This window comes from Leptinotarsa decemlineata, unplaced genomic scaffold, assembly GCF_025532065.1.
Source record: "Leptinotarsa decemlineata unplaced genomic scaffold, Ldec_3_MD MMD2_tig00002974_RagTag_RagTag, whole genome shotgun sequence".
NCBI lineage: Eukaryota > Metazoa > Arthropoda > Insecta > Coleoptera > Chrysomelidae > Leptinotarsa > Leptinotarsa decemlineata.
In genome coordinates this window covers 5,635,831-5,649,218 of record NW_027412578.1, presented here as the reverse complement: position 1 = coordinate 5,649,218, position 13,388 = coordinate 5,635,831, and the positions used below count along the sequence as shown (strand labels likewise).

General features: G+C 33.6%; 1 protein-coding gene and 1 long non-coding RNA gene across 7 annotated transcripts in view; both read right to left on the bottom strand.

Annotated features, from left to right (window-relative positions):
• Window positions 1-314: 314 nt before the first annotated feature.
• Window positions 315-1,080, bottom strand: LOC141483081 (uncharacterized). The gene is made up of 2 exons (XR_012465896.1): window positions 413-1,080; window positions 315-356 (listed from the first exon to the last, which is right to left on the bottom strand). It is a non-coding gene; the product is annotated as an uncharacterized lncRNA (long non-coding RNA).
• A 369-nt stretch (window positions 1,081-1,449) lies between these two features.
• Window positions 1,450-13,388, bottom strand: part of hlk (hulk) — a 99,625-nt gene continuing 87,686 nt past the window's right edge. For 5 of the 6 annotated variants that reach the window (XM_074177330.1, XM_074177332.1, XM_074177334.1 and 2 more), the window contains 2 exons: window positions 4,031-4,354; window positions 1,450-2,745 (listed from right to left, as the gene is read on the bottom strand). In XM_074177330.1, coding sequence (XP_074033431.1) covers window positions 2,372-2,745; window positions 4,031-4,354 — 698 coding nt within the window. In that variant the 3' untranslated portion in view covers window positions 1,450-2,371. The remainder of the gene's footprint in view (window positions 2,746-4,030; window positions 4,355-13,388) is intronic. The other variant, XR_012465895.1, reaches the window with a different exon arrangement.

Sequence of the window (13,388 nt, the reverse complement as noted above, 5' to 3'; positions counted from 1 at the left end):
ATTAAAAAAGTAATTTTAATTGAAAAAGACTTTATGGAGATTGGACACTTCCATATTATTGGCGGAAATAAATTCATTATTGATTTAAATGATAGTGATAGAGATAGTGAAACAGATAATATGGAAGAGAAACTATCAGAAGCTTTCGAAGAAAGTTAGGGGAGTGTTTTTGAACAGCTAACATACTTCCAGAAGTGCAATCTGGATTCCGACAGAAACACGGTACCAACACTGCTCTGTTGAAGGTTATCAATGATATCACTACTTCTCGGGACAAATCGATGGTTTCATTTTTAGTTATGCTTGATCAAAGCAAAGCATTCGATCTGGTAAACTTCAAACTATTGCTGAGTAAACTAAAATACATTGGGTTTGAATGCAGTTCTTTAGATTGGGTGAGAAGCTATCTCACAGGAAGGGCTCAACGGGTTATACTGGATAATGGTCAATTATGCTCATCTCTTCAGGAAACTTCTTCTGGTGTACCACAAGGTAGCATTCTAGGTCCATTATTGTTCTCTCTTTTCATTTTTGACTTTCCTGCCACGTTATCCCAGTGCGACGTACATTTATATACTGATGATTTTCAATTATATCTGTCAAGTCAATCTAATAATATTTACCATGCTATCACCAGGATGAACTTGGATTTAGAAAATACATTTCTATTTTCCAAAAATCATGGCCTTCGAATTAATCCAAATAAAACAGTAGCCCTATGTTTGGGATCTGATCTACAAAGAAATGAAGTTGAAACAAATTTTCATCTTTTTCTTGACAATGAACCGATTGACTGGGTGAGTTCAGCAAAAAATTTAGGGGTATATATTGATAACAATCTCTCGTTCAACGAGCACGTTAAACACATTTACAAAACTTGTTTTTTTAAACTGAAATCCTTATACAAGTTTAAGTTCCAGCTTTCTCAAGAAACAAAGCTGAAATTAGTTCAATCATTGATTTATCCCCATATTGAATATTGCAGCTCAGTGTATTACAACTTCTTACCAGACTATAATAAACACAAACTTCAACGTATACAAAATGCTTGTATGAGATTTGTGTGCTGCATAAACTACCGTAATCTGAAGCTTTATAACTCCTATTTAATTATATGCGAGCGCGAGTTTGATTGGAGCACGACCAGCTGTCGAAAGCGCTCGCATATTATTAAATAGGAGAATTATTATTGAATAGCGAAATTAGTTAGCTCCCTAACTATATTATTGAAGGGAAGCTGTTGGAAGGTAGGTTGCACTATATAGTTTACTTGAACTATACATTAGTCTTTTATTTAGCTGTTCGGATTGATTTCATATAGACTATACCTACTAGCTTCTCATGGTTTTCATGAATTAGACTTTTGGTTCAATAATCCACACAAGCAGAGTTATGAACTGATTCTGTTCAATGTTCTTTTATCTATACTAGGAAAATTCAAACAAATAATGTGGTATTTACAGTTTTATTTACAAGATTTACATTCCTTTATTTCATTCTTGTATTTGCACAACGTACATGCTCTTTAGTCTTTGGGAATGATTGTATAATGTATGTAAACAACATAATTTACGTTTTTACTGATGAACACTTCGGAGTTGATGATTGTTTGAAACTTGGTCCAGGATTATGTAATCCATTCAGTGATGAATATCAGTACCTACTTAAGGAGTATTTTCTAAATACTAAATATTTTATTGAAATGAACAAAAACTAATAACTTTTCCACTCAACATATCGAATCGAAGGCAAACTCATTCTTCTAGATATTTGTATAACTATATTAATGAAATATGGGAAATTATGTACGCCACCAACTAAGCTGAAAATTCTTTTCAATTCACGTTTATAAGAAACGATCTACAAAGTTATACTGAAAAGGAAACAAGTATGGCATTCATTCTTCTTTGATAGTAAAATTTCTGGACAAACTTCATATTTATTGAGGAAATAAATACACAAAAATGGAAAAATATTTCTGCCGTACAGAAATGTCTGAATTCAAAAATCTTTCGAAAAGAGAATCTTAGACTTGAAATCATAAATTTCACAATGGCAGAACAAAAACTGAAAGTCCAGCATATGGGAGAATTGTTTTACATTGAGTTGACAATAATTAAAATTAACATTAACTGATTGAGTATGAATATTCTAAAAGTTATTTTTAATTCACAGTTTCACCTCTGGGGTTCCACTATCACGAGTGATCAAGGAACTATGAGAATCCTTATAGTGAAATGAATATATTTCGGATCTCATTTTTAGTTACAGTCAATATTTAGTTATTGTCAACATCGTCTTATCCCTGATGATGGTGCTAATATGCCTCCACGAGAAGGGAGTGTCTCATTTTGGAAATTGTTTCTAATCATTAACTCTGCTTCGTATGCGTCACAACTGTGGTCGTTGGTGTAGTTTTGAAGCATTGAAGTAGGAACGCCGTGTATATGATAAATGCGACAATAATTGCCATAAGGGCATACATAAAGAGGTTGAGTTCCGGTTGGCGGAAACGGTTTTTTCTCAACCATTCCAATACGTCGGCCTCGGAATGTAGATCTCCTCTGTATATACTCGGGAATCGTCGTCTGAAATAAACTATCGCGGGTAGATTGGTAACGCCCCATTTTCTTGCGTATCTTGCGTCCGCCATCTTGACGAAAGTAATGTCGAAGTTGTCTGTTTCACTGTCTATGTTCTCCAGCTTTTCCAGTATGGATTTGCTGTCTTCTGAATTGATTTCATCTGCGAATCAATATATGTAATAATAATAGATAATAGATCTGCAAAGTACAGTTTCAAAAAATAATAGAAACTTTTGGTAAAATGTCTGGTGGAGAATAGAACTGGACAAGATAAACTCGAAGTAGTTGATTGTGCTGAAAACCTAGGAGTCACTATGGCTGAGAACCTTCGTTTTGAAAAACATGTGAATGAACTAATTCGCAGAGCATATGTATGTTTGAGGCTGGACAGAAGTGCTCACTTCAATGCAAGGTAGCTGGGGATGAACAAAAATGTCCATCGTGATGTAATACAAAGGCCAAAGCGCAAGCGCATTTGCGGCGTCGAGGCCAAATGGAGAAAAAGAGCTAAAGAGGCAGGAGTAGCAGCAACTATAATAAGTGCACCCTCCTCCCACACTCCACCTCCAACAGCAAGGGCACTTCCTGCGACAGGCGCCAATAGCTCCGCCTTGAATAAAGGCAAGGAACCGGCTTTCCCTGCAGGAAGGCGCCCTCACTTGTGCACCTCCACGGAGGGAACCCCAAGAAAGTTGAAGAAGCCGCGCTACGACAGTAATGTCGCTGCACCAAAACCTCCGCAGAGGCCGCTGTGAGCCACCTCAAGGTTGCCAAAGGGAGTGAGTGTTCGGCGAGTCTTGGCCTACTTATGAAGGAGACATCTCCTAGTGACCTGGAAAGGACAGGATGGACGATGATCTAGGAGGACAACTCCTCGGGAGGATGTACAAAGGGTCACATGTGGCTTAAGTGCTGTGGGCTTACATTCACCCTTCCTACTCTACAGATACAGATGACAACTCGATCACGTGAAGAATCTGTGAAGAATTTTCGTCTTTTTCCAACATTGTACTTAGATCCATTCTACATAGATTGAAAATATCATGTTTTTTCATAAATGGATCATTTTCTAATGGCCGAAAAGTTATTTTAGGTCGTATAGATGGTATGTATATGAGGTAGGTTAGCGAAATCAAAATCTTAATAAGCTGTTCTTTTCATATTGAGATCGATGTATAATAGTATCAACTGTGGAATATGCTACAATTCACACCCTGATGAAACTAACCCCATATAGTATGAAGTACCTACTGTAACTGTGGGAGAAAAATCAACTACATACTTAAAGATCTGAGCGAAAAATTCAACTTGATTATTTTTGCCCATGACATCACAAAATGATGTATGCAACATTGTTTTAATTATTTCGAAGCAGCCTGTGGTATTGCCACAAGTTTTTAGTTTCTCAAGAGCTGTTTCTATTGAAGAAAGTACGTGATACTCACAAAAGAATACTGTAACATATTCATTTTCTTCCAGAAGCTTCTCCAACATCTTCTTATTGACTTCTTCAATTTCGTTTTTGATTTCGAACACGTCTTGAGATGTTAACCAGTCAAGCACTCTATCTGCCTGTGTCAAATCTCCGTCATACACCATTGGTTTCTTCTTTCGGAAGTACATCAGAGCTGGGAGAGTATGCAAACCTTGTTCAGCCGCTGCGTTCGCGCTACAAATCTTAACGAAGTCGATTCCAAATAAATCTGCTTCACCGTCTATTTCTTCCAGATTTTCTAGGATGTTATCGCATTCTGGACAATCTTCATCGTCTGGAATTTAAAAGTCACTTGTGAATTTTAGGTGTCCGTTCTAAAAACTTGTAAAACAAACTTCTGGAAAGGAGTTAATTCCCAGATAACACTGGATATCTTATGGATATCCAATTTATGTCCAAATCAAGTCGGAATATCCTTGGACCTATTTTGGATATCCATAAGATATCCAAAAACTGGATATTCTCCCGGGAACCTATTTTGGACATCCATAAGATATTCAAAACAGATAACCATAAGATATCCAAAATTGAATATCCATAAGATATCCAAAAACTGGATATTCTCCCGAGGACATATTTTGGACATCCATAAGATATTCAAAACAGATAACCATAAGATATCCAAAATTGAATATCCATAAGATATCCAAAAACTGGATATTCTCCCGAGGACATATTTTGGACATCCATAAGATATTCAAAACAGATAACCATAAGATATCCAAAGTTGAATATCCATAAGATATCCAAAAACTGGATATTCTCCCGGAACCTATTTTGGACATCCATAAGATATTCAAAACAGATAGCCATAAGATATCCAAAATTGAATATCCATAAGATATCCAAAAACTGGATATTCTCCCGAGGACATATTTTGGACATCCATAAGATATTCAAAACAGATAACCATAAGATATCCAAAATTGAATATCCATAAGATATCCAAAAACTGGATATTCTCCCGAGGACATATTTTGGACATCCATAAGATATTCAAAACAGATAACCATAAGATATCCAAAGTTGAATATCCATAAGATATCCAAAAACTGGATATTCTCCCGGGAACCTATTTTGGACATCCATAAGATATTCAAAACAGATAACCATAAGATATCCAAAATTGAATATCCATAAGATATCCAAAAACTGGATATTCTCCCGAGGACATATTTTGGACATCCATAAGATATTCAAAACAGATAACCATAAGATATCCAAAATTGAATATCCATAAGATATCCAAAAACTGAATATTCTCCCGGGAACCTATTTTGGACATCCATAAGATATTCAAAACAGATAACCATAAGATATTCAAAATTGAATATTCAAAAAACTGGATATTCTCCCGAGGACATATTTTTGACATCCATAAGATATCCAAAACAGATAACCATAAGATATCCAAAATTGAATATCCATAAGATATTGAAAAACTGGATATCCTCCCAGACATGACTGGATATTATCTAAAGGACTTATTATTATTTTTCTGATATGTACTTTTCACCAATATTTACCAATTCTCTGCTCAAAAACCACTGATCTACCATGCAGTTCTTGTCAAACAGCTGTAGCAACACTGTAAGTGCAACTGAGCATGCCGTTTGACGTTTCATGTTGCATGTTGAATTGCCTGGTCAAACGTCAAAGGCTGGGAAAGAAAAGAGACACGTGAGGTCCGTAGGTAGTTTGTGAAGTACCTAGTGTTTTTATTAGTTGTTATGATCCCATTTAGATGTTTATTTGAATCGGTGTTTGATTGGTAAATCTTATTAAAAGCAGTCCAAGCAGGTAAATATTCCATTAAATATTTTATAACCTGACATAGCTATATAATCAAATTTTTATAGGAAAACGCATTTTGAATAGTGTTGAAAGATGGAAAAACAAAATGTTAAAAGAAAAAAAAATGCTCCATAAAATATACAAGAGAACAAGAAAGGAGTTAAAATCATTACAAGGCAGTGGAGGATCATCCACCTGTTTGGAGACTACCGACACCAATGATTCATCATTTTCCAATATAAGACCTCGTGAATATTCCAGTTCAGTTTCCTCCACTTCGAGTAGTGATGATATCACTGATGCCCAACCTAGTGATGATGTCTTGTCTGTCAGAATTGATGAGGCAAATACCCAAGGCATTATAATTACCCCTTCTAACTTCTAACTGACTGTTTGTGGATGGTGTACACATCATCAAAGGTTTTGTCTATGTTTTTGGTAATTCTTCTTTTATGGAATCGGTATTTTTTTGTTTGAAGTTGAGGGAATGTTCAATTGAGCATATTTAAATATGCTGTTTCCTTTTTTTTATTGGGAAATATTTTTTTTGCAGAAGCTGCTGGCATTTGTTGCGTATCAGAAAACAAAAAATCTACAGAAGATGCTATCAAAGCATGGTTGAGAAGAGCTAAGGAGAGACATATTTCATCACTGAAGAAAAATGTTAGTGTAGAAGAAACCCAAAACAGTGTTTTATTCTACCCATAACAAAAATATAATGAGTTTCTAAAGTTATTTCAGTGATACTGTTTACCAAAGTTTTATTAGGTTCTTAAATTATTTTTCGTCATTTTCTTTTCAATGTTCTTTATTATATAGGATAATTTCTTCATTTCCATGCTACTGTTTTCAAAACGAGTTTTTGTTAGTATATCATTTTTCTAATGGATTTTGTTTGTGCTGAATAATATGCAGACTAATATTATTTTGTACTGAAGAATATAGACTGATATTTTTGGATAGGTTTTTTTTGAGAAACTTGAACCTTCATATAAAAGATGGTTTATAATGTTGAAAATCATAAAATGATTTCTTAGGCAGCTACAGCTCCTTAAAAATTTAGTTGAATAGTTAAATTTTTTATATTAGGAATCATTGAATATGTTCATTACAAATTATTTACACTAATTCTTTTCTATTCAGTTGCTCTACAAATTATGGTATACTAGGTCCTCGAAAAACAAATGAACCATTATATTTTTTTAACTATTTTATATCTCCAATATTGAAGTAATATGTTTGCGTTATTCAATACTATATAGAATACTGAGCTTGTTGAACTGACAGTTCAAATGAAATGTTAACACAAATACACTTGAATCAACATTATATTTTGTTCTTTTTAACTGCTGCTGATAGCAGATATTTATATATGAGCTTTTCGTACTAAAATTTACTATCGAATAACATCCCAAAATGTTTTAATTTACTATTAGGAAACACTCATCACCTATTGTCCCACACATGTCGACCAAAATCAATTATAACAATATAAAATATACACGTCCATGAAAGATATCTTATAAATGTCCACGGAGAACATCTCATGGACGTCCGTAATGGATATCTTATGGACTTAACTCACGAATACTCTATGGATGTCCATGGCAGATATCTTAAAGACGTCCTTTGCGGATATATTATGGACGTCTTTCACGGATATATTATGGACGTCTTTCACGGATATCTTATGGACGTCTAAGTTGGTGGACTGAGGATATCTTATGGATGTCCATGAGATATCCTTTGGATATAAATTGGATATATAATGGATATCCATCGTACATCCATAAGATATCCGTTGTTGTATGGGTTAAAACTCCTGCATACCTAGATTCATTGACCTAATTTTTAACGAAGAAAAGAGAAATCAAACTTTCTTTATTTCTATGTAGAAAGGTTCATTCCTCTTTTCTTCATTATGATTTCCTACCACGTTACAACGGCTACATCCATCAATTTACTGATTTTTAACATTTATATGTATTCAGTCTAATGAACTCGAAGAGAATTTTGATGAAACTAATTATGCAGGACAGATTATTGAATTTGCTGACATACAACTAATAAGGGTTCTAACTGGCTGCAAATGTCTTTTTTCATATCAAAACCTCAATATTTACCTATTTCAATAACAGTAATGAATTTTTCATAATTTCTACTGATAATACAACCAAACCTCTGTCGTGCGAATATTTTTCCAAATACTCGTAATATAAGGTGGCTTAGGCTAAGACGTTGAAAAAATTATTATTGTTCCTACGAACATGGCAAGCAGAATTTATTACCAGTTTCGCCTCTGACTTTAAAACGGAAAACCAATAAGGCTTTCGCAATATTCTCTGCAAAAAAAGAGTAACATGACAAGCGTAATAGTCTTCTGATTGGTTGTTTTGACGTAAACATGTGGCCATGCCGTATCACTCAAATACAAGAAGTTAGAGTACGCACGTGGTCGGTTTTCCACATGACAAGTTTGCAAAAATTCAACGTAATTTTTCGTGTAACCCGTCGAAACTACAATGCAAGTGTTTGAAAATTTAAAAAGTGTTCGTAGTGATGTTGAACCACATATTTCATGTGTATATTTTCGAATGAATTTATTTTAAATTACCTATTCTAATAACCTAAAACCATTCTTTTTGAGTAAGTCATCAAAGGGGTGAGTCATTCATTTCATCCGTCTTGTAATATAAATTCACAGAAATTGCTTATTATATTGTGAGGTTATGATTTTTTTTCAATGCACAAAAAGCTTCTACTGGTTCTACCTATACCAATTTGTTTTTTTTTTCAAATGATATAACCTATTGTACACATATCTATACCTGTATGAAATATTCATGATTGAGGGCATAAAATAGAAAACTAAAATTTGTGTTTCTAATAGTGTTCACATGTCTATTTATTAACGATTGCTTCTAACTCTAATAAAGTTCTGGTTTTCATCTGGAATTGCAAGTGATGGTAAACACGGTTATGCACATGCAACAATTATTTATTCGATATTTAACTATACTACAGAAAATAATTCCATACAAACAAAACTCTTCCATTAAATACATATTTTAATTATACAAGATACAAATTTGAAACAATCGTTTTGAAATTTCTCGAATCAATGACAGCTGTAGGTGAATATTTCAACTTGGCACATGCTCATTTAGTTTCGACCTACGCTCTTACTTAATTTTTAGTTGAATGTGTGTGCCATTGTGCCAATTTTCTAGGTAGGCATAGTTCTTAGTTCTTAATCTTTGTCAAGTTTCCATAAACGTTCTTACTGATTTGTTATAAACGAACTCTCAGTTCTTAGTCTTAGTCTTAGGAGATATGTTGCATTAAACCACTTTGAGTCATTGAAATAATCTCTCATTTTTAACACTTTACGAATAAATCAAGTACTTGAATGAAGTAACGAGTAGGTAGGTATATGCATATTGTGAAAATCAAATGGATTTGTGGTTTGTGATTGTACAAAGTGAAATATTTCTGGAAGTCACACGGAGCTAGATCTGGTGAGTAGGGTGGATGTTACAACACAGAGATCCCATGATCGGGTAACAAATTACGTTTATGCCTTTCGTGTACACGACAAACAGTTATATCCTTACACTCGTGAGGGAGAATAGGTTTTTGCTACCAGAAATATTAAATTAATACCTAATAGTTTCTTAGACAAAAAATTCCGATCATATTCATAAGTTACTAATTCTTTCTATTCCGGATCTCTGTATGCCTGACATTTGATAATAGAAAAATAAAAAGTTCAAATTTCTTCCTTGTTTTAAATAGAAAGTTTATTTCAATCTCGAAAAATGTGATATGAGCGGATTTAAATCTGCTGTGGTAAAATTTTTTCCAGATTATAAATTACACCAGTGTTATATTCAATAAATATCTCAGAAACGATAAGAATACTAATCGTTTTCTGCGGAAAGTATAAAACCATTCTGAATTTTGAGATGTATGAATTTTTGTTGAGCCATGCTGAGCCTCTTCATATGTCAAGAACAAGAGAGCTAGCAATTGTTTCCGGTGTTCTACGAATCAGTATACAGCTTATTTCAAAAAGTCACAAATTTCATCCTTACAAAAATAAATTGACACACTGAACGGTATAGTTATTCACCCCAATTGTCGTTATTGGACTGATTTGAATTGCCACATATTCCATGTTCATGTTGGCCCTTCATTATTAGAAGGGAAACTGTATCTGAAACTGGTTAAAGATACAGTTGAACTCATTGGTGGGCGAGGTTCTATAGAATGGCATCCACGATCACCAGACCTGTCTCCCCTAGATGTATTCCTGAGGGAGCCTCTGAGAAGCAGAATTCAAGCAACTCAAATTTTCAAGGTGGCTCTTAACCCCACTGCTCGTTGGTTGAATTGACGGTGCTGCATGTAGAAAAACAAAAAATCCCCCTTCAATCTGTAATCGATCTGCCCGAGCGTTCATTCACATCAATGATACTTTTACCCAAAACTCCAATATTAGGTTTTCGATTACCACCCTGTATATCTCATCCTAAGATGTAGATATTAAAACTTATTTGAAATATTTTTAATTCATATACTATATAAATGATATTACTAGGCCTCCCTGCCTTGATCATTTCTTAATAAAAACAGATGTCAATACCCACGATAATCTAAAATCATACCTTTTTCTATAAAAATAACTGATCATCATGCCATTGCATTGATTAGGATCCTAGTTACCACTGAATGCAAAATAACACTATGGAAAACGAAAAAATATGTTAACTATGACAAATTGAGATTATATTTGAAAAATGAAATATGGTTTTATATTGATCAATTATAAGACAATAATGTTATTTCAGACATTTTCATTAAAAAACTCGAATTATGAATTCTCAAAAATATAACTGAAATGAAGATTCGAAAAAAAATTCAAAGTGAAAAGAAATAGACATCCAAAGATTTGTTGAAATTAAAAATTAAATCAATAATCTTTATGAAAAAAAAAAGTACTGTATCCCGAAGACCTTCAATTCGAACAATATAATAGTTACAAAAATAATCAAGAAAAACTCATTCCGATAGCCAAGAACGGTGAGTATAGATCACAACATCAAGAAAAAGTATTTGATTATGAACCCTTTCGAACGTAGATAACAAACACGTACATATTGCTTCTTAATGATGCCTGTTTTAAGTGTTAATTCTTATTTATACCTTGCAAACACATCTCCGTTTGTAGGCAACTAAAAATACACCGTCGATGCACCGCGCAACTCGTTATTTATAAGGCGACTCGTCGCGAATAACTTTCGACTGGGAGCGTGGCGTCTCCTGTAATCCAAGCTACTTGGAGGTCGGATTCAGCGGATGGTTTGAGGTCGGGAGTCCTGGTGCAGGGTTTCTCACGTCGACCGGGTGTCCACACTAAGCATGGCGTCGATATGGGTGTCCTGGAGGAGTCCGGGACAGCCAGGTCGGCTAAGGAGAGGCGAACCGGGCCAGGGGGGAAACCCAGCAGCCAAAAGTCTCCGCGTCGTGCAGTAGTGGGATCGCGCCTGGGAGTGTGAACCTTGTGTCAGCCCGATCAAAATAGCTAGACCTGGATCTTTTTTAATTTTTTTTCTAGATTTCTTGATTATTATCAGTGATATTTGGATTAGTTTCATATTTTTTGAAGATATTTTTGAATAGATTCATGGATGACACACATCCACAATCGTTTTTCATTTAGCTAGTAGTTTTTATGTGAGGTCGATGTATAGGTAATCAATCCATTGATTCATTAGACGATTGGATTAAGTACTAAAACTTTTCTATTTTTCGCCACTGTTTTTATATGTAAGAGCGTTATTTGAATATTTGCTCTTCAAATAACAAACAAGATGACGCGTACCTACATATAGGCATTGTCCAAGTAAATCTATAGACAATGATATAAGCATATAGGTCGGTAAATAAGATAGTAGAATACATTTTTCATTCATATAATGGACTGGAACGATTTGTAGCTTTTCACGGATAGATGGCGCTAGTAAGAAAGCGGATTATGTATGTATTCATTCTTTTGAAAATATTTTTTTAATTGTGATTTTGACTAGTTTAATATTTGTTTAAACGATGCATACTTTTGTTGGAATAATGTATGATGATTTGGTTCATGTTGCTACAAATGGCCCCTCCGTGTTATGTACTAACTGTACATATATTTGTTTTGGGGTGGATTCATCAATTTTAAATTGTTTATTGTGATTTTTCTCTGATAGATATTACTTGTGGGTTATATTGAATGGATAATAATGCAAACCGGCATCGGTAGAATGATACTAATCAGTTACTGTCAGGAATAACATTGAGAGTATTAACAATTTTGTCAAATGTTTGATCTGTGTCAGAGTTGACCTACTTTAAATTATTTCTTTTTTGGTATTTCTTTTTTATTGCACTGATTTTGTCACTTTCAGGTTTCAATTGCCCATTTTAAGAAAGGTCAAGCATCTTGTTATTCTGATGAAGGAGATTTTTATAAATGAATATTTGTGTTACTGCTTGAAGAAACTCTAGCATCAGTAGAACAATAAATCAGTTACTGCCAGGAATGAAATTGAAAGTATAAACAATTTAGACAATTTTTTTTATCTGTGTCAGAGTTAATCTACTTTGAATTTTTTCTTTTTTGGTATTTCTCTTTTATTGCACTGATTTTGTCACTTTCTTTCAGATTTCAATTGCTTATTTTTAGTCCGAGCATCTTGTTATTCTGATGAAAGAGAGTTTCATAAATGAATTTTTTTGCTTGAAAAAACTCTGATAACTGTTTAGCCTTAAAGAATTTTATGAAATTATATGGAAATTGAGCTTCTTTTCATGTATTATGGTTTTTAAAATTTTATACCTGTTTGCGTGTTGAGGCATCAATATCGAAGGTCATTATCTTTTTCTCCTTTCCTTGTAGATTAAAACGTGAGACTCGTTCATATTAGTTTATTTAATTTGTTGTCTTTCAGAAATTGTAGTGCATACCGACAAATTGGTGTTTTTAGTATCTACTCAACATGTTTTTAAGTTATCAGCTACTCTCGCATAAAATATATTAATTATGACAAATTGAGATTAGATGCGAAAAAACAAACATGGTTTTATATCGACCAATTAAATAAAAATAATGTTATTTCAGACAGTTTCATTGAAAAACTAAGTTTTAAATTCTTAAAAATACAACTGAAATGAAGTTTCTAAAAAATAAACGAAGTAAAAAGACATGGATATCAAAAGATTTGTTGAAATCCATAAATATAAATAATAATATCTATGAGAAAAACATTACTGTATACTGGAGACCTTCAATTTAAGCAATATAATAGTTACAAAAAATGACTCATTCGGATAGCCAAGAAAGAATATGTTCTGGAGAGAACGATTTTCAGCTTTGTAGATGATACTGTGTAATTCTTTTATCAGGTAGACACGTGGTCACAGTTGAAAAAAAATCCCAGAGTATACGTGATTATATACCTGACTATACC